The 23,942-nt window shown below is 40.3% G+C and overlaps 1 protein-coding gene across 10 annotated transcripts in view; it reads left to right on the forward strand.

Annotated features, from left to right (window-relative positions):
- Positions 1-11,163: 11,163 nt before the first annotated feature.
- LOC132590756 (PHD finger protein 14-like) overlaps positions 11,164-23,942 on the forward strand; it is a 169,138-nt gene continuing 156,359 nt past the window's right edge. For 9 of the 10 annotated variants that reach the window (XR_009556765.1, XM_060263675.1, XM_060263678.1 and 6 more), the window contains exons 1-3: positions 11,230-11,412; positions 11,881-11,991; positions 21,342-22,021. Coding sequence is in view for 9 of the 10 variants with exons in the window: in XM_060263675.1 (XP_060119658.1) it covers position 11,412; positions 11,881-11,991; positions 21,342-22,021 (792 nt within the window). In the remaining variant the exon portion in view is untranslated. Of the gene's footprint in view, positions 11,413-11,880; positions 11,992-21,341; positions 22,022-23,942 lie in introns of all 10 variants that reach the window. The other variant, XM_060263671.1, reaches the window with a different exon arrangement.

The following is a 23,942-nucleotide window of genomic DNA, read 5'->3' on the forward strand; positions in this document are numbered from 1 at the left end:
AACTGAAAAGAAAGGTAAATACAGTCAAAACCCTTGGGGAAGCTTGGAGGCTATTTAAAACTACAATCCTAGAAGCTCAGATAAAATATATACCACAAGTTAGGAAAGGCACAAACAGGTATAAGAAAAGGCCTGCATGGTTAACAAACAAAGTAATGAAAGCTGTAAAAGGTAAGAAGGACTCCTTTAAGCAGTGGAAAGCTAGTCCAAGAGAGTTTAATAAAAGGGAACACAGGCTGCGGCAAATCAAATGTAAGACTGTGATCAGGCAGGCAAAAAGGGACTATGAGGAGCATATTGCAAAAAAACATAAAGACCAACAATAAACAATTCTTCAAATATATTAGAAGCAGGAAACCAGCCAGGGAGGCAGTGGGGCCCTTGGATGACCAAGGGGTAAAAGGATTACTGAAAGAGGATAGGGAAATGGCTGAGAAGTTGAATGCATTTTTTGCCTCCATCTTCACTGTGGAAGATGAGAAGTGTTTGCCCGCTCCAGAATCACTTATTTTGGAAGGGGTGTTGAAAGACCTGAGTCAGATTGAGGTGACAAGAGATGAGGTCCTACAACTGATAGACAAATTAAAAACTAATAAGTCACCAGGTCTGGATGGCATACATCCAAGAGTTCTGAAAGAACTCAAAGTTGAACTTGTGGATCTTCTGACAAAAATATGTAATCTTTCATTGAAATCTGCCTCTGTTCCTGAGGATTGGAAGGTAGCAAATGTCACCCCATCTTTAAAAAGGGTTCCAGAGGAGATCCGGGAAATTGCAGGCCAGTCAGTCTGATTTCAATACAGGGAAAGTTGGTAGAAACCATTATCAAGGACAGAATGAGTAGGCACATTGATCAACACGAGTTATTGAGGAAGACTCAGCATGGGTTCTGTAAGGGAAGATCTTGCCTCACTAACCTGTTACATTTCTTTGAGGGGGTGAACAAACATGTGGACAAAGGAGACCCAATAGATGTTGTTTACCTTGACTTCCAGAAAGCTTTTTATAACATTCCTAAGCTCAAGTGTCATGGAGTAAAAGGACAGGTCCTCTTGTGGATCAAAAACTGGCTAATTAATAGGAAGCAGAGAGTGAGTATAAATGGGCAGTCTTCACAGTGGAGGACGGTAGCAGTGGGGTGCCGCAGGGCTCGGTACTGGGTCCCATGTTCTTTAACTTGTTCATAAATGATTTGGAGTTGGGAGTGAGCCGTGAAGTGGCCAAGTTTGCAGATGACACTAAATTGTTCAGGGTGGTGAGAACCAGAGAGGATTGTGAGGCACTCCAAAGGGATCTGTTGAGGCTGGGTGAGTGGGTGTCAACGTGGCAGATGAGGTTCTCACAATACAAGAACTCATGGGCATTCGATGAAATTGCTGAGCAGTTGGGTTAAAACGGATAAAAGGAAGTACTTCTTCACCCAAAGGGTGATTAACATGTGGAATTCACTGCCACAGGAGGTGGTGGCGGCTACAAGCATAGCCAGTTTCAAGAGGGGGTTAGATAAAAATATGGAGCAGAGATCCATCAGTGGCTATTAGCCACAGTGTGTATATATGTGTGTGTGTGTGTGTGTGTGTGTGTGTGTGTGTATATATATATATATATATATATATATATATATATATATATAAATTTTTTGGCCACTGTGTGACACAGAGTGTTGGACTGGATGGGCCATTGGCCTGATCCAACATGGCTTCTCTTATGTTCTTATGTAGATGTCAAATGGAAACACTGCTTATGAATGCAAGGCAAATAGCTAAGAATATTTGTGTAATACTTATAAACAAACCCCTATCTTTTAAAAAACAACAACTTTAAAATGAGCTTAGAGAATGAAGAATGTTGACCAGCCATGGGTACGAACTGGGGAAAATGGGGGTTCATGTTGATTCATAGTTTGTTCAATTGTCTGAACCAGTGGTTTGCATTGGTCCATGATTCGTTTGATTTCCTGAACTGGCTCATTTGGTCTGGGAAGTGCAGAACAGCCCCCTCAAAAGTTAGTGATTCCAAACTCACTGGGAGTCTTCAGCAGGCTCTCCTCTACCTGGCCTCCAAGTTTGGAGAATATTGGATTTGAGTGTCAGTTATAGCCCCCCAAAGCAGGGGCCCCCAGGAAAGCTCAGCTTCAGCTCTCATGACAACTAACTATTCTCTCTTCATGCTGCAAAGTGAAACCTACTGAGTTGGGGTGTCTACTCCCACAGAGCAGAATGTGAGCACTGTGTCTGGCTCCCAGACCTATATCTATAGACAATGCTATAATCAAGCTATAGACAATGAGTATTTCTAGGGCTCCCAGAAGTCCACCCCCAGCATTGCCTAGAAATTAATTGAACTGGCGCCAGGCTATCTGGAAAAATGAACCAAATCAACCACCAAGGAAAAAAGGCAGTTCATTTTCCAGTTTGAACATGGCAAAACCAAAATAATTGGTTCAAAATGAACCACGAACTGGCCTGGTTCATGCTCAAATCGTGGTTCATTTTTCAGTACATGCCTATCCCTAACGTTGACTTTTTAATCTGCACAGGTGATGGCCATCAGGGCTTAGCCAGTGCAGTCTTATTCTGAAAGGGGGGGAAGGAACTTTGTGTTTATCAAAAGTTTGATTAATTATAACTGGAAATCCATCTTCTGCTAGGAAAAAAGGTCTAGAAAGAATGTGTACACATGTACAGTATCTGCACTGAGCACCATGCTTCCATGAGAGGATTATAGTTTATTGGTGCAATCATTCTACACATATCTTGGCCATAAGTAGCTTCAGATCATGAGTGGTAACCATCATGAAGATTGTTTTAACTGAACACATGAACACACCTCATGCTTGCAGACCCAGCAATGCTTGTGAATAACAGTATCTCTGATGCAAAGCACAGTTTATGAAGTTCCGCTATAATTAAAGGAATTTACATATGAATAAGTGCATGTTTTAGGCCCACAACTTCAATGTGCCAAAATTATTCATCAATACAGCTAGATGTAATAAGGCATACAAAAGCAGGTGGCAGGTTGGTTCAATCAGATAGTTTTATGGCTTCAGTGATAAAGAGCATGCAATGGGGCCAGAGTGGGAAAATCTGAAAGAAATTACCAGGGTTACAATCTTCGTTCCGGATTGTAGCATTAGGAACTTTTTCTCTTTTGTGTGCTCTGCCAATTACTGTGGGGAAATATTTCCTTTTTCTTAGTCTAATATCTTTGTTCTTAAAGACATTTCCATTTAAATGAAGACGGCTGCATTAGTACATTTCTGAGGAAAGGGATAATGAGGTGTTTTGATGTGAGCACTGAGGCCTGTCTTTCTCCTTTGAAGCATATGTACAATATGTCTGCAAAACCCACATTGTATGATTGCATGTAATATATAGCTGTGATAAGACTTCAGAGATAGAAATTCTTATCTTCCTTTATTTGATCAGCACAGCCTAGATTGAGGTGAAAATTATGTGATAAGGGAAATACAGCATATTTTGAGACTCCGTTTTTCTTCATGGAGCAAAGACATCAAAAAGCTCCTTTGAGCACAAGGACTCATCACACAAGCTGGCTCAGGAAAAGAAAAATGGGGTTAATAAAGTACTTAGGTGTTACTGTGTGAAATAGCAGATTTCTGCTCTTCAGCAAAAGAGGGAAAAAATCAAGAAAAAGACGGAAAGCAGATTGTTTACTTGCTCCAGAATCTTCTCAGCCTTGAAGTTGATGGCAAGAGACCTCCTGTCTTCCACTAAACTTATCCATCTGAACAACTCTCCAGACGGCACATTGCTCCACTGATGCTGTCTCTGTCCATCTGCTTTGCCTCTCTGGGACTTGCCCCTAAAGCAACAATTCCTTCAAGCTGCCATTCTCCATTCACACAGACATGATTAAACACACTCCTCCCCCACCAGCCCCACACTGATAGAACATTCTTAAAAACATTCATCACATTGCTAAATGGCTTAGGCACCCACTTTCCCCCTATACAACAAATATTGCAACAACTCACTTTTTTTAAAGAGTTCTTTGTCCCATTAAATATGTCTCCCACCACATCTAACTTCAGCCCAACTTGTCCAAGACTCTTTGGCAAAGGCAGGACATATCTTAGGCTTATCAGCCCCCAGATGAGGCCTGGAGATCTCCCAAAATTACAACTGACTTCCAGGCTACAAAGATCAGGTCCTCTGAACAGGACCAGATCCACATTTTTTTTTGAGGGGGGGGGCAAAATTTAAAAATGATGCCCCCTTATGGGCCCATTCTATTTTATGGACCCATAGAATAGAATGGACTCCATACCCAATTTGGTGCCCCCTCTGGTGGAACCCGGAGCAAGTGCCTTTCTGCCTCCTCTAGATCTGGCCCTGCCTCTGAAGAAAATGGCAGCTTCTATGTCATGCTATCCCCATGGAGCTCCATCCCCTCCCCAAACATTTCCTTGCACATGGTCCATCCCCAAATCTCCAGGAAGTTCCTAACCCAGAGTTGACAACCTCACTTCTATTATCTTTTCTAACCAACAGAACATAAGGAACATCTAAACAACTTGTAGGTTCTCTCAAAGGTCTAGAGAGCCCTAGGCCGTTTGCAAGTTTTAACGCCTCTAGCGGTAATAAAGATTAAAAGATGACATATGAAAACAAAATAAGGCACCCCAAAATGGAACATAGTTTGAATACTGTTTGTCTTAACTCAAAGCCCCCTTTGAACATATGAGTCTTTGTTCACCCATCCTCTTCAATACTCCTTGACCATAGGGTTGCCAAGTCCAATTAAAGAAAAATCTGGGGACTTTGGGGGTGGAGCCAGGAGACTTTGAAGGTGGAGCCAGGAGACATTGGGGTGGAGCCAAGAACAAGGATGTGACAAGCATAATTGAACTCCAAGGGAGTTCTTGCCATCACATTTAAAGAGACAGCACACCTTTTAAAATGCCTTTCTTCCATGGGAAATAATTAAGGATAGGGGCACCATATTTTGGGGCTCATAGAATTGGACCCTCTGGCCCAATCGTTTTGAAACTTGGGGGGGGTATTTTGGGGAGAGGCACTAGATGCTATACTAAAAATTTGGTGCCTCTACCTCAAAAAATAGCCCCCCCAGAGACCCCAATACCCACGGATCAATTTCCTATTATTCCCTATGGGAATCGTTCTCCATAGGGAATAATAGAGTGCCTAGTAGACATTTCCCTCCCCCCCACGCTTTCTAAAGGGGGGGAGGGCCTCCAAACTAGGGAATCCCCTGCCCCCTCCCTCTCACACACACACACTTTCCAGATCTTCCTCCAGACAACTCTACTTCCTGTGAAAACGAAAGCAAAGAAAGGGAGGGGCCGTTCTCAGAAGCCCTTTCTGCTTCCTGCCCAGTCTTAAAGGGGCAGACATTTTGCAAACGGCTCAGGAGCTCTACAACATGAAGCCTAAAGGTATGTTCTCCCCCCCCTCCACCCCCACCCCCGCTTCCAGAGTTTTGAAGAGCGGGAGATGAGGCTGCGAACCCAGAAGTCTCCCACCAGAGCGGGAGGTTTGGGAAGCCTACTTGACCATCACTTTTACAGATCTTAGGTGATAACAATCACACAGAAATAAAAGTATCATTTGCTGCATGAAGTAGCCCTTATCCTGTAGCATCAAAGACCCCTGCACTTATCACAAGAAACATCAAAGATCATACTGGGAAAATGGCTCTTCAATTGGCTGGTTCCAGGACTTTAAGGGCTTTAATGGTCAAAATCGTATCCTGTGTTGAGACTGGAAGACTGTTTGTGATAAAGCTGGGTAGAATGTTAGACTAGGATCTTGGAGACTCAGGGTCACATCTCCACTAATTCATGAAGCTTGCCTGGTGATCTTGGATCTGTCACTCTTTCTCTCAGCTTAACCTAACTCACAATGTCGTGGTAAGGACAAAATGGGGAACAGAAAACAACATGCTGCCTTGAGTTGTGTGGAGAAAAGGCAGAACAAAAGAAAGGTAGTAGATACCTTATTTACTGGAAAGGACAATGAGTCTGACTGTAAGACAACCCCCTTAAAATGATATGTGCACACACAAAAATACTACTGTTAGACATAACCTTAACTTGTATGTAACTGTCAGATAGTCCCTCTATTTTTTTAATGGCGTACCTGTGAGAAAACATGTTTTTGCATTTTAAATAAATACTGCAGTTAACCAACTGTCAACCTTTGAAATTCATGTCACATTGATACTGCATGATTCCAGAGAAATGACCCCATAAGAAAATGTGGCAAAATATTCCACAACAGCTGAAGCCACTAGAAACTCTTCAGTGGCAGCCACACATAGAATATGTGAGAAAGGGGCCACATAGATTTTATAGCACTTTTAATATTGACTGTGCAGTAGAATCTATTTTGCCCAGTTATAGATACAGCAGTTGGCTGTGTCATGTACTTGCTCATCCAAATGAAGGGGTCTATCCACACTCCCTTGTTTTTAAAAAAGGTTTCCTTTGATGCACCTTATATGTTTGCCCAGCAGTAGACTGAACATATAGTATATAATGTCTGATTTTGGATAACCAGATTTGGTTGACTGAATGTCCTGCTGACTCCTGACTGCTGGCTCCTTATCTACCTTTAGTCCAGCATAAATGCATGAACTAGTGTCTCCGCAAGGACTTTATACATGCAACTTTAGAACTGCCTTGACGCTAACCCGAAGACTACAGCTAGTGCAGAACGCTGCGGCATGGCTGTTAATGAGACTCCCTCGATGGGAGCACATTCAGCCGGTGCTGAAAGAGCTGCACTGGCCTCCTGTTGTGTTCTGAGTTTGTTTCAAGTTGTTTGTACTGACCTTTAAAGCCCTTTATGGTCAGGGACCTGTCTATCTGCGGGACCGCCTTTCTCCGTATATTCCCCAGAGAGCACTGTGTTCAGGGACGAAAAATCTACTGTCCATCCCAGGACCAAAAGAAGCCAGGTTGCGTATGACATGAACCAGGGCTTTCTCGGTGGCAGCACCAGAACTCTGGAACACTCTCCCGGAGGCCATAAGGGCCCTGCGGGATCTGCCTACGTTCTGCAGGGCCTGTAAGACCGAATTGTTTCGACAGGCCTTCGATATCTAAATGAGAGAGAGCTGCCACTGGACATCATATAGAGCACCAAGTAGAGTACTGGTGGTCACCACCAAATTTTCAGAACCGCCTGTACTGTACTGTATTAACACAGCACCATGAAATGGTTTTAAATAATTTAAATATGTAATTATGTTTTATTGGTTTTAATAGTAGTAATGTAATGTGAGCCGCCCTGAGTCCGCTTGCGGAGAGGGCGGGATATAAGCTTAATGTAATAATAATAATGTAATAACAATCAATAAAAGCATTTTCATGCCCCCTTGGAACAGGACTTTTGCGTAGACTTGTTTAGAATAGGATTACTCCCATCCTTACTCAGCTGTGCTAGAAGAGTGGGAATGCATCCTTCTATCCACCACACATGTAAATGCAAGTAAGCTCCCAAATTCCTTCCTTCCATAGGGAAGAGAATTGTCAGTATGTTACAGACAACATCAATAGCTGGGTTCATGTAGTGGCCCCTGAAAAAGGGCCACTGTGAGCAAGTTATTATAGTAGAGATTGTGGTTCACACAGTTTTAGGGCCTCCATGGGATTCCCCCCAGGTTGCGAACCTGTGAGGTAGGGTTGCCAATCCCCAGGTGAGGGCAGGGGATCCCCCAGTTAGGAGGCCCTTCCCCCGCTTCAAGGTCATCAGAAAGCAAGGGGAGGAAAATGTCTGCTGGGCATTCCATTATTCCCTAGGGAGACCGATTCCCCTAGGCCAGTATAATGGATAATTGATCCGTGGGTATCTGGGGCTCCAGAGATGCTGCTTTTTGTGATAGAGGCACCAGAATTTCAGCATAGCATCCAGTGCCTCTCCTCAAAACACCCCCCAAGTTTCAAAAGGATTGCTCCGAGGAGTCCAATTTTATGCACCCCTAAAGAAGGCACTCTTATCCTCCATTATTTCCCATGGAAGGAAGGCATTTAAAAGGAGCATGGTCCCTGTAAAGGTGATGGCCAGCACACCCTTTGGAGTTCAGTTGTGCTTGCCACACACACCCTTCTCCTGGCTCCACCCTCAAAGTCTCCAGATATTTCTTGAGTCGGACCTGGCAACCCTGTGAGGGAACCTGAGGGTATCAACAAGCATATAAATCAAGCCTATGACCGATGTTGAGCCTGACTTCTTTTTCTCTCCTACTGAATGTTATGTGAAGGAGTCTTTGTTTTGCCTTTTCAGTTCATAAAACTGTTTAGTAAGTACCAATTATATATATATATGCAGCCTTTCTTCTCGATGTGATAGAGTTTTTTATCTGTAAGGATTGGGTTTTTTAATGTGCCAGTTCACACAGTAAAATCCAGTTGGAAAGTGCACTGAAAGTGGATTGAAAGTGCATTATTTAATGTGTATGATTGCAGCTTGGGACCCAAGGCAGATTACACAAACTGAGTTTGCACAATCAACTAGATGGGACATTCAGTAAACACATTATAAGTATTAATACAACACATTAAATGATGCAAAACTACACAATAGAATTCAAACCTACACCAAACTAGACACAATAGTACAGACCACAGTCCCCAATAATTTATCCAAGTAACTTTGTGAAGCCTTTGGTGCAGTGTTACCCTATTGCCTGAATAGCCAACTTATTTGATGTCACGTACCCATGAAACATTATCCTATACAATTTTCTTTAAGATTAACATTTAATGTGAACTTCAGAACCTTCAATCATAATCTTTCTCACTGCTCCATCTGTTGTTACCCACCCAAAGCCCATTTGGGAAAGGGCGGGCTATACATTGAAAATAATAATAAAATATATAATGTCCAAAATTCTTAGCCCATTTTATCATACAGTCTTTCACTGGTTCTTCTGCTATTTTATATTTCAACAATTTATACATTTTGGCAATAAGAACACCATCGGTACATATCTTTTCTGTTTAACTAGATCTAAAAATATCTTGGCATCAAAGCAAAATACAATCACTTATTACAATAATCCAACTTATTCCTTTTAATCATAACATTTCACTCAGGTGAAGATGGAAGAGATGCCATGATACCTGAAGAGGGCCAAAATGATGTGTGCTGTTTCAAGCTTTATGGTTTTGTCTTTTCATCTCTGCAGTTGCAAACTTCCTTCAGTGTCGTAACAGAAAGACAGCTGAGAAATATGTGATGAGCAGAGATAAATAACTCACTGGACTAGTCCCCAGGATTATAGAGTACAGACCCCTGAACCATGAAGAGTTTATTACAGTGCAATCCTATGCAGAATCACTCTAAAATCACTGAAGGAAATGAGCTTAGACTGGAATAAATCTGCATAGGGTTGCACAGTTAGTTTAGGGGCTTGCTATGTTTTGTCTTGCATGTGGTCTCTTCAAATTTGCACAGTCCACCAGTGTGTTTTGAATTTACAAAGCAAGAATATACACTCAAAAAAAGCAGGCATGACTTATCTATGTTAAGGGATTCTGAACATGGTCTGTTGCTAAAAAAGTATAAGAAAGTGTTTTGCAGGATCAGACAAAGTTCAGCATGTTTTGCAAGAATTCCAGCAATCAAGTGGTCCAGGAGACTTGCTGTGAAATCCTAAACAGAGCTTCATACTTCTAAAGCCATTTACACTGAAATACTTAGACTGTTATAAGTCTTTTTAGGATTGCACTGTCAGTTGTGTTTGTATCTCTTCTGATGTGGGGATTATAACCTAGTTCTCACCAACATCAGATGAGAAGGTAAACTTGTGTCTTCAGATTGTATTACTTGCATATGCCTTTGCCTTCAGGATTTATGTAGTTTATTTATAGTTCTTCCTTATTGCTGAGACTGAAGATGGATTAAAACTAAAAACAATGCAGTAAGAACAATATAAAAAGAACTGTCAACAGTGAACCAAACTTTGTTAAAAACCCAAGATCAATGCACTAAGAACTGCATGCCATGGACACTGTGACAGTACAATATACATATAATGTAGGGGTAACAGGCAAGATGGTGACCAGCATGCAGCCATACCCTACCTCACTGCAAGAGTTTTAGTGTTTGTTTTGCCTTATTTTAAACCTATTTAAAATTGGAGAAGCTGAGGTTTTGTTTCTAAATAGTTCTTGGCACTCTACATATAATATAACATTTATTGTATGTTTATTAAATTTATAAATATGACTTGGGTTCATGATATACAATGAAACACAGCAATCTTTCATATGACATTGATTTTGCAGCCCAAACTTGAGGGTTTCCTCCCCCCAAAATTAAAAGTCAGAATTCTCTCTCTCTTTTTTAAATTAAAAGTCGCAATCCCTTTAATATACTAAATTTATTTTGATTGGACCAAATCCCCATCTAATCTAGCATTATTTTCCAACACGAATCAGGCACGATTGTGAGATCTTCCTGTTGTCTGTTTCCAGCATCTAGTATTCAAAGGTACACTGACTCTGACTGCAGAGTATTCACTCATCATGCTAACAGTTGTTTGCATAACTGATATTATGCAAAACAAAAGATTCTGTCGCTTGCCCTGATCTATCCCCGCCCTGGTACACAATGAAAGAATGTCACCGATTGGATACAAACTACTCTGCCTGTTACCAAACCATGCATACAAGCATTTTCCCATTAACTGCAGTATAACCAGGGCTTTTGGGGTAGAAAAAGCCCAGCAGGAACTCATTTGCATATCAGGCCTCACCCTTGTTGTCACATTGCTCTGTACAGGGCTTTCTGAAGGAAAAGCCCCGCAGGATCTCATTTGTGTATTGAACACCAAGCCTGTCGGAACTGCGTTCCTGTGCATCTCTGCTCAAAAAAAGCCTTGAGTATAACGCCGGAGCGAACAGTCTGTTGGACTCCAGTTTTTTTTTTTTGGGGGGGGGGGTGTTGTGTTTAATGACTGGACGTGCAGAGAGCTCAGTGCTAAAGGCTGACGCTGCTACAGTTATCCTGTAACCAGCTCCCTCTGTTCGAACATCACCTCCGTAGAAGCAGGTTTTTCTTTTCTCTTGGGCGTGTAGCGGGGTTGAATGGGAAAGGTTACTCCGGCTGCAGTACCGCCCAAGCCAATGCAAGGGTGGGCACAACTTCGCTCCGATCAACGCGCAGCTGCGGATTCCGCTTAGCGGAAGTCGTGGCGCTTGGTTCCTCTTCTCTCTTTTTTTGGGGTGGGGGGGAAGGGAGGAAAGAAGTGCATCCGGGTTGCGGCTTCGCCTATTGTCTGGGTTACGGGGCTTGCCTGGGGACGCTGAAGGCGCTCTTTTCAGCCTTAGCTGAGATTTCTGACTGAAAGGGAGCAAAGCGCCCTACCGGGCTCAGGCTGCCATCTATGTGCCCGGGAGCGGCTGCTTGGCGCCAGCGAGTAAGTCCAGCATTGCCTCCCCTTTCCCCTCGTCCCGTAGCATTCGCCAGTGCCCCGCCGAATGCTGCTTCTGACTGGCTCCTTCACCCAGGCAGCCGCGGGAAGCTGCCCTGGCCCGTTGATATCCTTCTCGTCTTCCCTCATTCAGCTTCGTCCGTGTGCGTTGCTTTCGCTTCCCACCCTCTCACCCGGCCCCTTTATGCTTTTGTCAAAGAGGGTTTTGTGCCGGGGTTGGGGGCTCTGTTGGAAGCATCATTACGCCCCCCGGTATTTGAGCCACTTAAGGGGACGCAGTTCTTTCTTTCCCTCGGGTTAACCCGTATATGAATGTGGGAATGAAACCGGGTTTTGCGTGTGAACGGTTGTTATGGAAGATTCCCCCCACCACCACCTTCTTGCCTCCCAATTTCGTCCAATGGGTCAGAGAGGACAAAAAAAACCCTCTCTCTCTTTTTTTCCTCCCCGCAGTGGATCGGAGCTCGAAGAGGAGGCAGGTGAAGCCTTTGGCAGCTTCCCTGCTAGAAGCGTTAGATTATGACAGTTCAGATGACAGTGACTTTAAAGTTGGAGATGCTTCAGGTAAATGCTTCCTCTTCTCATGCATCAAAATACTCCCACCCCCTCCCAGTGGATTCTTATTTCTTAAATGCTATTCTTTTAAAATTAAGATTTATTTTTTTTTAGTATCTTAAAGTGACAAGAACCCAGGGGTCTAAATGAAACAAATATTTTAGGAATGAAATTTCAGATTAGCCACTGAGGAGAGACATGGGGAATTCTTAGATTGGCAGGATGTTGCAGAACTGAAGAAGTGGCAAATTTTTAGATATGTAGTCAACCAAAAATACCTCCTGATAAGCTTCCAAATTCTGGGTATCTTTATTACATTCTTTAATATGCTCTTCTCTCAGCATCCAACAAGAAGTTCCTATGCCTCTCTTCCCAGCCATCTTACTAATTATCTTTTTGCTCATTTTTATGCCCCCTCCCATTCTCTGAAAGCCATTGGTCTCTAGATCAAGTTGGGTAGACATTTTAGTCTGTCTTTAGCAGCATAAAAGAGTAGCACGTTAAAGACTAACAGAATTTGTGTTAAGGTATGAACTGTTGTGATCTGAAGAAGTGAGCAGTGACTCATGAAAGTTTATACCCTACCACAAATTTTGTTAGTCTTTAAGGTACTACTGGACTCCTACTGCTGTTGGTCTGTAAAATCAAAATTATCTTAGTCAGGTCTCTAACACCAAGATTAATGTTAATCTTGCTCATTTTCCCTCTCTGTCTTAGCTCACTAGCGCTAGGATTCCCATACTTTCAATTATTTTTCTGGTCCTGTATCACTCCTTCAACCTGTCTTCTTTTCTGCCTACAAATGTTTTATTAAAGCATCAAAGCAGTCAAGTCACTGGTTCAAAGACTAAAGGGTCAGGCAGTCCCCAATGATGCACCTGCAAGAGCAGTAGTTCTGTATGGGATCATTTCATGGGGCCCATGGGTCTTCAGCTGCACAGCCACAAATATAGTAAAGCTGAGCATATGGAGTTCTTGCATGTAGGAAGTACCTTACAGATCTGGATAATATTCTTCTGTTTTGCAGTAGGTTATATGGTTAACTTTACATTCTTCTGCTGGCACTGTCATTGTCTTATAATTTTGTACTACATAAAGGCAACTTTGGATGTATCAGGTGACATTCTTTTTTTGTGCAAGCGGTGAACTTTCTTAGGCAACTCTGTTGTCACCACCAACATGCTGTTAGTCAAATCCAGCAGCAAACTTTAAAGTAAAGCACTGTTAGAATATAACACTTTTGAAAATGAAGATATATTGCATTGTTGTAGAAAAATAACTGTGGACATACTAAATGTATGCCCAAAGCTATCCTAAGGTAAGCATCTTTGTAAATGTTCAATCAGAACATACAGTTTGAGGTAGAGTTGTGTTCTATGGATTACATACTTGAGTTAACTTTAGTGAGACTAAATTTTTTTGCAGTATTTAATGCGATGAGCTTATATAAACTGGTTTAATACTTTGTAGGCCTAAATTGTGACAAATAAAGTTATGCTATCAGTAGGTTTTGCTTATAGAATTAAACCACAAACTGTATAATCTTTAAAATGAATCTTTTTACTGTTAGGAAAATGTAAATATAATGCAAAGTATAATATTTTTCTAACATAGAAGTAGAGTTAAGTATGAGTAAGTGAATGGTGTGTCCTGTGTACTTTGAGTCTTGATTAGCATAAAGAAATGACCATGTTCATTGATTGTGTTTTGCTGGAAACCATTCTATCAGTATGTATAGACAACAGTGAAACTTTCTCAGGAAAAACAGTTTTCAAGCGCATCTGGCAAATTAGTTTCAGATTGTTGTTTGAAATCAATGACTTGTAATTTTCACTCACATTAAAGCAAGTTGATTTTAAGCGGATCTTGAGAAGATGTACCTAGTGGAAATTTGGTGGAAGTAATGTTCCAATAAGCTTAGGAAAAACATGCTGTCATGTCACAACTGATTCAGGCAACCCTTTGTTCTACTGGAGGAGTAGGTGATTTGGTTAAGTTACTGCTAATGCCTGGTCCTTTTGGCTTCTGCGGTCCTATACACAGCTGCCTAAGGGTACTGATGTTGGAAGCATAGATTGGTGCTCGTATTTAGATATTTGGCTTTAAAGCATCCAAGTACAGGGCCTTGGGTATATAATAGTCAGGTGTGCTTTTTTGGGTTGCTTGATGAAAAAAATAGTCTTTAATAGAGTTGGGCATTTGATCAAGCAAAAAAAAAAAAGATTTGGTCAGTTGACTTTCATATCCTGGTCAGCTGGCTGTCAAATAATAGATTTTCTAAAAGCCTCAACTTTCCTTTATATAATAAACCTTTTTATGGTGGCAAAAAGGAGCACCCTGGTTGGCTCTGTGCTGTATCAACTTTTGGCCCATCAAAGCATCAGTCAAGAGTACTTGCATGCCATTGGTTGAGTCCACTTCTCTTTCCTACCTAAGTGGCTGTTGCCTGCCAACCAAGCTGATTCTGCCAGTAAATGGCAAACAACCTTGGTTCCAACAGTTTCTGGCTCTCCCTATTCTCCCATTGGCTGAGCTGCCTGTTGCATTGCTTTGCAGAGGATAGAAACAAAGCCTTTCCTCAATTGGTGGAGGGAGGAGCAGCGAAAAAGCCAGAGAAAGCCATGCCTCGATTGGGTGAAGGAGGAGGAGGGAAAGAGCCAGAGAAAGCCTTCCCTTGATTGGCTGAGGGCTCCTCCCTATCCTCCTCTGACTGGTCAGATTGGTGTTTTGACTGTGCAGGCATAAGTGCATGGAAAGATTGAAAAACAAGCCATTGCCTTAATTTGTGAGATTCCTCCTTTACTTTTTTTTTTAAATCATATTTATTGTCTGATCCGGTAAGTATTACTGCTAAATTACTGGGAGCAGTTGTAGCTCTGCCTCCAAAGAGGTGACAGTGCCAGTTGAGTTGAGATTTATCCCCTGTAGCTTCCTTCTGCTTCTATGCAGTGAGCTGTTGGTTTAAAGGAACTTGCCACACAGAGAAGCTTACAGTCTCTTCTGACCCACCTGATATTTAAATAGGTGGATCACTTCAGAGATTTTGCTGTGGGAATGCAGCCTCCCCCTGCCCCAACCAGTGAAATAATTTTAAGAAATCTCTTTATAGCATATCTCAATTGGCATTTGCTTTTCAGTTCATTAGACAATGACCTTTAAAAAGCATATGCATTTCTAAGTTCTTGATACTAACTTTTGCTTGTGGATCAAATGTTGAGTCACTGTAGGAGACCCAAATCCATACTGGTGTAAAACTCTCTGGTGCCACTGGCCCAGTCACAGTCTATCTTGTAGTGTTTTTGAAAAATGATACAAGATATATTGAAACAGTTCAAGTTTCCAGTGCACTTTGTCAGAATACATTTTCACAAAATTATATTAAAGGAAAGGCTCTGGCTATAAATTTGTTATTTGCTACCCTCATATCTCTTTGTATAATTTTTGGTATTGCAAAGAATTTTTAAAACTTCTAAACTAATAGTGTAGCTTTTTGTTATTATAATCTGAAAATTAGTGGTTTGATTCATTTTAATGGATATTCAAGTTTGCAAAAAAGTAACAAAATATTGACGTTCACTTAGCTCCTGATTTTGTCACTCATGATTTGTGCATAATTTTGTATCCAGTTTGACAACATGCCTTGACTTGTATATTTCTGAAATCTTTAAATGAGACTGGTTGAAATAAATGTAAGTATTTGGGATTTGTTTCTATAGTCAGGGTTACTTGAGTTTGTCCCCTTACCCCAAATTAAATTCTCAGCTGATTCAGTCTTATCTCTCTTTTTAAAACTCCCCTAGTAATTACATATGACTACAAGAAACTTTATACACACAGCTCTCTTAAATATTGGAGAACATCAGCCTTCATTGTTCACACTACCAATTCATGTGACATATGTGACAGATGAGTCTAGCTCAAGATTTCACCATGGTTTCTCTGATTCATCTTTGAACATACAAACAAATTAGAGGTTAAATAGAGCAAAATTTAAAATCCCAGAATGGCATAAACAAACTATTTCTTTTTTTAAAAATCCCAGGGAGCTGGTAGATGACTTCATACTGCCTCCTCTGCAAGCCATAGGGTCAGACAGCCTCTTCTTACATGTGTTATTGATATGTATGTCCTTTAGCAAACCCAGTTGTCTGCTTCCAGGAACACAGTAGATGGAAGAGAGGGTGTGTCCATTGTAGAAAATTTTCATATGTGAAACATGTATAAAGAGGAGATAGTGAAGAATGACTGGATGTTGCATTTCATGTTTATAAAATGAACAAATAAATTTTAGCAGTTAAATGCATATGATATCAAAAAGACATTCTGTTTGCTAATGCCTGTGTGGCTAGAATTGTATGTGCGTAAATTATGTAAATTATATGTAAGCAGTATATAAATATGGATCCAGGTGGGTGGTCGTGTTGAACAGATTTTGAATCCAGCAGTAGAACAGATTTTGAATCCAGTGGCACTTTTAGGACAAAAAAAGTTTGTTCAAGGTGTGAGCTTTCATGTGCATGCTGTGTGTATCTGAAGAAGTATGCATGCACACAAAAGCTCATACTTTGAATAAACTTTTGTTGGTCTTAAAGGTGCTGCTAGATTCAAATATGTTCTATATATAAATATATAATTTAAAGACAAAAGCTGTAGATAATTTAATATTATAAAATACGGTTTGATTACATTTTCTTACAATAATATTATGGAAACTAGTGAACTAATAATCGGTAATAGGTGATTTGTATAAAAGTTGAATATTCTACTTAAAAATATAGGACTAACTTTCAAGAAATGTTAGTGCCACCTGACACATGAAGCTTTTTCTGCACCTACTGTGCTTAAAAGCTTTTTAAAAGTTGATTTGCTCTCTCTAGATATTTTGAAGGGTAACTTTATTTAAATCTGGATGTTAATTGTAAGTCCCGCCTGTCACTGTGGAAAGAGCCTAATTTTCAGTAAACTTATGGACAAAGATAGTTTAACTTAATGGTTTCCTGATCTTCAGGCAGGGTAGGCATTTTTACTGCTGCTGTTTTTAAATCTGGTCAGATATTATATCTGTGAGATTGGACCTCTTCTTTCTCCAGCTCCTTGTTCAGATTTTTTTTTTCCCAGTTGGTCATATACACACTTCCTGGATACTTATGGGATTTTTTTTCTTATTGGACCAGAACATTAAAATGGTAAGGGGTCCCAGATATAGACTTGGTTTATTATCCATTTGTGATCAATAGTGAGAAGGTGTTAACATCGACTCCTGTCCTGACTCTGTTCATTGCAAAGAATTCAGAGCAGGGGTGTGTACATTTATCCTGTATTTGGGAGCATTGCAGCAGACAGAAGCAGTGCTGTTCTCTCACTGCTTCTGCCTGTTCTAAAGCTCAGTGTAATATGAAAATTCCCCCTCCATCAAATTCTGGGCATGTACCAAAGGCTGATGATGTCTCTCATTTTGTACCAGACTTTAGAAAAGACAAAAGTAGCACAAGAGTTTCTCATTTCTGTCTGCTTCTGTGTCTAGGGAAGCATCAGGAAATGGACACCTTGTTGGGATAAGGAGTTTTTGATTTTGTGTGTGTAAAATGCTGTCAAGTCACAACTGACATACGGTGATCTCAGCAAGGGGTTTTCAAGGTGAACTTTAGAACAGGCAGAGGACAAAGGAGAAAAGAAGGAGCATTGGATCATACTGTATAGATGATAATTAAAAAAGAATATAGAATTTGCTTCTTAACTAGATGCAATTGTACAGGATATGAATTTCAGAAAACTGGTGACTACATTTTGTCCTTACTGTCACAGACTAATTGTAAAAAATGTAGCGCCAAGTTGTTTATCAAGTGACTATTTTCTAGGCTATCTGCCACCTTATGATTGTGTCATAAAAACATGTTATTCCTTTGTTGGGCTTTTATATGCAATTGTTCTTTTTTCTCTCCTCCCTTTTTTCATAAGTAAAATGTTCAGCATTCATGCTATAAATTTCAAGAGTCCTTTGGGCTTCATTCATGTGGAGAACATAATGTGCATGCATCTGATCAAAGATGCATTGTGGCCTCCTGGAAGTGGTTTTCATGACTGCAGTAGCATGCTTCTCAACTTTCTAGGTTGCCAAACTAAATGCTGAGAACAGTTAGAGTATATCACGTGGAGAAAGTTTTAGGTATCTGATCTGACCTACGTTTCAAAGGCAGTAGAATATAAGAATTCTAATACAAAGAAAATAGATGCTGAAACCAAAGAGATTTGCAGATGATACCCAGCTGTATTTGCTGTTGGGCGACTGGTCAGCCATGATCCCATCATTGTTGTGTGAGGGTTTAGAGGTCATGGTGGGCTGGCTAAGGAAGAGCAGGTTGAAGTTGAACTCATCAAAGATGGAGGTTCTGTGGCTGGGGGGAGCTGGGCTGGAACATAAGAACATAAGAGAAGCCATGTTGGATCAGGCCAACAGCCCATCCAGTCCAACACTCTGTGTCACACAGTGGCAAAAAATATATATATATATACACACACATTGTGGCTAATAGCCACTGATGGACCTGTGCTCCATATTTTTATCTAAACCCCTCTTGAAGGTGGCTATACTTGTGGCCGCCACCACCTCCTGTGGCAGTGAATTCCACATGTTAATCACCCTTTGGGTGAAGAAGTACTTCCTTTTATCCGTTTTAACCTGTCTGCTCAGCAATTTATTGAATGCCCACGAGTTCTTGTATTGTGAGAAAGGGAGAAAAGTACTTCTTTCTCTACTTTCTCCATACCATGCATTATCTTGTAAACCTCTATCATGTCACCCCGCAGTCGATGTTTCTCCAAGCTAAAGAGTCCCAAGCGTTTCAACCTTTCTTCATAGGGAAAGTGCTCCAGCCCTTTAATCATTCTAGTTGCCCTTTTCTGGACTTTCTCCAATGCTATAATATCCTTTTTGAGGTGCGGCAACCAGAACTGCACACAGTACTCCAAATGAGACCACACCATCGATTTATACAGGGGCATTATGATACTGGCTGATTTGTTTTCAATTCCCTTCCTAATAATTCCCAGCATGGCGTTGGCCTTTTTTATTGCAAACGCACACTGTCTTGACATTTTCAGTGAGTTATCTACCACAACCCCAAGATCTCTCTCTTGGTCATTCTCTGCCAGTTCACACCCCATCAACTTGTATTTGAAATCTCTCAGTGGAGGTCCAGGTTACACATATTGCCAAGTTGGCATTTTTTCATGGAGTTGGAGGGCACATTGCCAGCTCTTGACAGGATGCTATTAACACCAGCGCCAACCATCAAGAGTCTGGGAGTGACACTGGACATCTCTCTCTCAGTGGAGGTCCAGGTTACACATATTGCCAAGTTGGCATTTTTTCATTTTTGCCAAGCAATTGGCTCCGCTCCTGTCCCGCTCAGACCTGACCACAGTAATCCATGTGACAGTCACCTCTAGATTAGACTACTGTAACTTGCTCTATGCTGGCCTACCCTTGAGTCTGACCTGAAAGCTCCGACTGGTCCAGATTGCAGTGGCAATCTGGAATACCATGGATGGCACACATTCAACCTGTGCTGTGCCAGCTACACTGGCTTCCAGTTGAGTACCAAGTCAAAGCTAAGGTTTTAGTTATGATCTTTAAGGCCTTGAGCAGACTGGGACTGATGTATCTATGGGACTGCCTCCTTGCTATGTCCCTGGAATGGCATTATTTTCTTCTGGTAGGAATTTGCTGGTGATCCTTCACCCTAAAGAGGTCCAGCTGTGTTCCACAAGGGCTAGGACATTTTCCAGTCCTGGCTCCGACCTGGTGGAACGCTCTGCTGGAAGATGCCAGGGCTCTGCAAGATCTTTGACAGTTTTGCAGGACCTGTGAAGCAGAGATGTTCTGCCAGGCTTTTGGTTGAGAACAGCGGTGGTTGCTGAGCTGGCACCTCTTTTCTCCGTATCCTTTTCAAGGGTCCCCCCCACCCTTGATCCAGTATCTAAAATCTGGACTTGCAGTACTTAAAATAAGACATCATTAGGATTTGTATTTTGTTGTTAGCTGAATTGATTTTATTGGTTCAATAACTATATTTTATTTATTGTTGTACATCACCTAGAGATATAGTGATCCAGCAAGTTGATTGAATGAATTAATATTATAATAATATATTATTTTAAACTTTATACCATTGGTGCTCTTGAAGAAACTTGAAAAGTCAATTAAACATACCCCATCTTTTGATCCAAAAGTTTTCCCAGGATACTCAACAAAATATATTAAAATTCAGCTAATAGTTTTACACTTAAGCAGCTTAATGTCATACTTTTGCTTTTGTCTAAAATAACACAAAACCTTAGCATTTCCAAATGAAAACTAGGTCGGGAGAGAAACTATGCATAGATTGTGATGCTGACTATTGTGCATTCTGGTGATGCTAGTTTGTGAGCAGGATGCTATGCAAAATGAAATTGGGCAGTGAATACTGATGATAAATTGTAGAATAACAGTGCATCATAGTTTGAGAGTTTCAGAAAAACATAATAGTTACCTGTGCTTATGTATTAGGTAAAATTAGCTCATGAAAATAAGTGTATAGATTCCATCATAAGCCAAAAATTTTATTGTTAAGATTGGTGGATAGTAATAACTGGTATTGATACTTTTATGTTTTTCAAATGCGTGTAATTTTAATCTTAATTTTAATTATAGTTGTAAAACCTTAGATTTAGTACAGAGATAATCTAAAAAGTATATGATGTAATGTTGTCCTTATTTATGTTACTTGACAAAGATTTCATTATATTTCCTAAAGATATATTTAGTATCATGATGGCAGTCTAAAAAATTGTTTTGTATCTCAGGGCATACATACTAAATGCTTATTGCTTGAGCCTCTGCAAGGCTGTAAAAATGTTTTGTTTTTTATTGATATGATCAAAATTTGAACCACCCAAATAACATTGCTGCCTGTTATGTTAAAATGTAACTTGTTCTGAAATGCTCTGTGGCCAAAACATTGTAAGTTAGCTTGCTTATTGCCTTGTTGGAATCAGTTACTCAGTTTAATGTAGCATACTACAGTGGGGACTGGGCTGTTTATCTAAAATATGACTTCTTATTCATATTATGAAGTGTGATAGAGACAAAGCTTCACATTATTCTCCCAAATCAAACATTCTTCACCAGTAGGTTTACAACATTAAAACAGCAATGACAAGTGAAAACAAATTGGGCCAGTGGAAAATAGGCTAAGTTGCCATTAAGGGAAGAATATTTAGTTTGACTAAGTTGGTAGCCTCAAGCCTTTAAATTTCTTTTCTTTTTTTTGTTCATTTTGTTTTGGAACACCTTTTTTAAATTTTCATATGCTCAACAGATTCTGAAGGCAGTGGACATGGCAGTGAAGATGGATCAAAGGATAGCGAAGAAGGATCCTGTAGTGAATCAGAGGAAAATGTCTTGGAAGAAGACCTGGCAGAAGGAGGAAAGATAGAGGAAGAACAGCCTAAAAGCTCAGGTGGAGAAGAGCTGCCAATAACAGAAAAAGAGGTGATTAAAACCGAAAAAAAAGAGGATGATGAGGATGGAGAAGGAGAAGAGAAACCGAGGAAGAAAAAAGAGAAAGAGAGAGAAAGACCTGCTGAAACAGATACTGGCATTGATGAGCAAACAAATGAACCAAAAAAGTGGAACTTGCGAAGAAATCGCCCTCTGTTAGATTTTGTATCCATGGAAGAGCTAAATGACATAGATGATTATGACAGCGAGGATGACAATGACTGGCGACCAACTGCTGGAAAGAAGAAGGGGAAAAACACACTGCGGAAGGAGGGAAGTGACGGAGATAATGAGGATGATGAAGATGATGGGAGTGGAAGTGATGAGGATGACAATGAAGAGGAAGGCAATGATGAGGATGACGAGGATGATAACAGCAGTACTGCTAGTGATGGTGGATCCAAGAAGAAAAAAACAAAAGCTCTTAGCAGGAATAGTGCTGATGATGAGGAGCTGACAAATGATAGCCTGGCCCTTTCACAAAGCAAGAGCAATGAGGTAGAACAGCCAACTTTCTATAATACCTCTGATGAAAAATGGAAAATACTCTGCAGTGTGATTGTTTTGAAATTACTCCCTAAAGCTAGGCATAGTTACTGGACAGTGATCGCATTAATGAGCTGCAGAGTTATGCTAAATTAAGATACATTTGCATCAGCCTTTTGTCTGAATCCAGCACCCACTGAAGACAGTGGGACTCTGCTGTTGCCTTCAGTGTATCTTGGATTGGGACTTTAGACTTCACTGCAAGCCTTTACAAAGCAGTTAGCTTTTCTTTTGTATACTGTGCTGAGCATGAAGCAGCCATACCATTAGGATGGGTTGCAGTAAATGCAAAACAAAACAAAAGCCAGTGAAAGGTAAGGTAGCATGGCTGTGTAGGCTAACCATCTGACTGGTGCTAAGAACAGTGTGTTGTTACTGTTATAGAAGCTGTTAAATACTACGAGATTTAGCCAGAACATACAGATTTGTTGTAAAAACATGTTACTTTTGTGCTTTTTAAAGTTATGAGTAACATAGCAAATTTAAAGAAAGGTGAAATGTAAAATCTTTTTATTTGTACCGTTCTCAAGCTGAGTACCAAAGGTTGTATGCTCCTACAAAATATATTGTGTATTAAATAGCTAGGTTTTTTGGTGAAATATTTGTGCCATGGAGCTTCTGAGTTACGTATACCAGGGATTTTTTATATTTAGAATTTGAAGCTACACTGGTAGAAGCTAGGATACTTCGTTACTTTAGTTTAAAAAGAACCTAGTAAAATTATATTTTTATTTAAAGTGGAGCAGACCTGCAGCCTAAACTTTTTTTATTTTGCTGATTTGACATTTTTAATTTTTCATCTAACATGTATCACTGTTTAAAATTCCCTAGTAGTGTTTAAAAAACTCATTTGGGTGCTTCCTGTTATAACCTCATGAACCAATCCTTAACTTGCTGTGTTAATAAACACATTTGTAGAATTGAGCTTGAATATTTCCTGTTAAGACACCAGGAGAAGCATTCAGGATCATGGTGCCATTATGGAGAGTTTGAGATGTGGTTATCAGAGACTTGACACAAACAAGAAGAAGGCTGAAATGCAGACTCTCCTTCTTGGAGTCAGTAGAATTTGCCTTCAGATGTGTGTTGAGGACAGCAGTAAGATGTTTTCATTGATACAGGTTCACACAGTACATTTCTAGTCTGTTTTAAGATTTCATAATGTGACAGAAACTCTATCTATTACAATTGAATCCCTTGATCTTTGTACATCAGTGTAGTTTTTATAATGTCTTTTTGGCCTTCAGGCATACATCCTATTCAAGCATCTCACATTTTGCTTCCAAACTTTGCTCCTAAATTGATGTGGGATTATAATGGCTGCAAGTCCAAAGAAGCTGTGCAAGCATGTGAGAAAAGCTGAACCTGTTTTTAAAGTACTCATTGTGACATGGCTTGCCAAGCTCACAAACCAGCTTTAAAAACCAAACAGTAGCCTATATATCAGTGGGAGTTGCTGGAGTGAAAACTTTAAAGGCAGCTGTGACTAAGCATGAGAATGTTGAACATTTGCATAGGTTCTTTACACTGCAAATTACATTTCTGCTGTAAAGAATGAGGAAAATAAACACCAGAGAGATTAATTGCACTGAATTCAATACAGTGCCAAATAATTTTCATTCCCCTAACGGCAATCAGTGCTGAATATTGAAAAATCAGTTTTTACAGGAGACTGGTAAGGGGGGTACAGCCAGTTTATCCAGTTCTCCTGGTTCTCATTCTTCATTACCTTTCACAAGCAATCTTCCTTTCTTCCAGAACAGAACACTTCAATTTCTTCATATTTTTCTTCTATACTGCATTTCCCAGAGCTCTTTAATTATTAAAACTTGGAGAATTTATTTTGGTTAAACCAATCATTGGTACTGAAACT

The sequence above is a fragment of the Heteronotia binoei genome, unplaced genomic scaffold, assembly GCF_032191835.1.
Source record: "Heteronotia binoei isolate CCM8104 ecotype False Entrance Well unplaced genomic scaffold, APGP_CSIRO_Hbin_v1 ptg000654l, whole genome shotgun sequence".
NCBI lineage: Eukaryota > Metazoa > Chordata > Lepidosauria > Squamata > Gekkonidae > Heteronotia > Heteronotia binoei.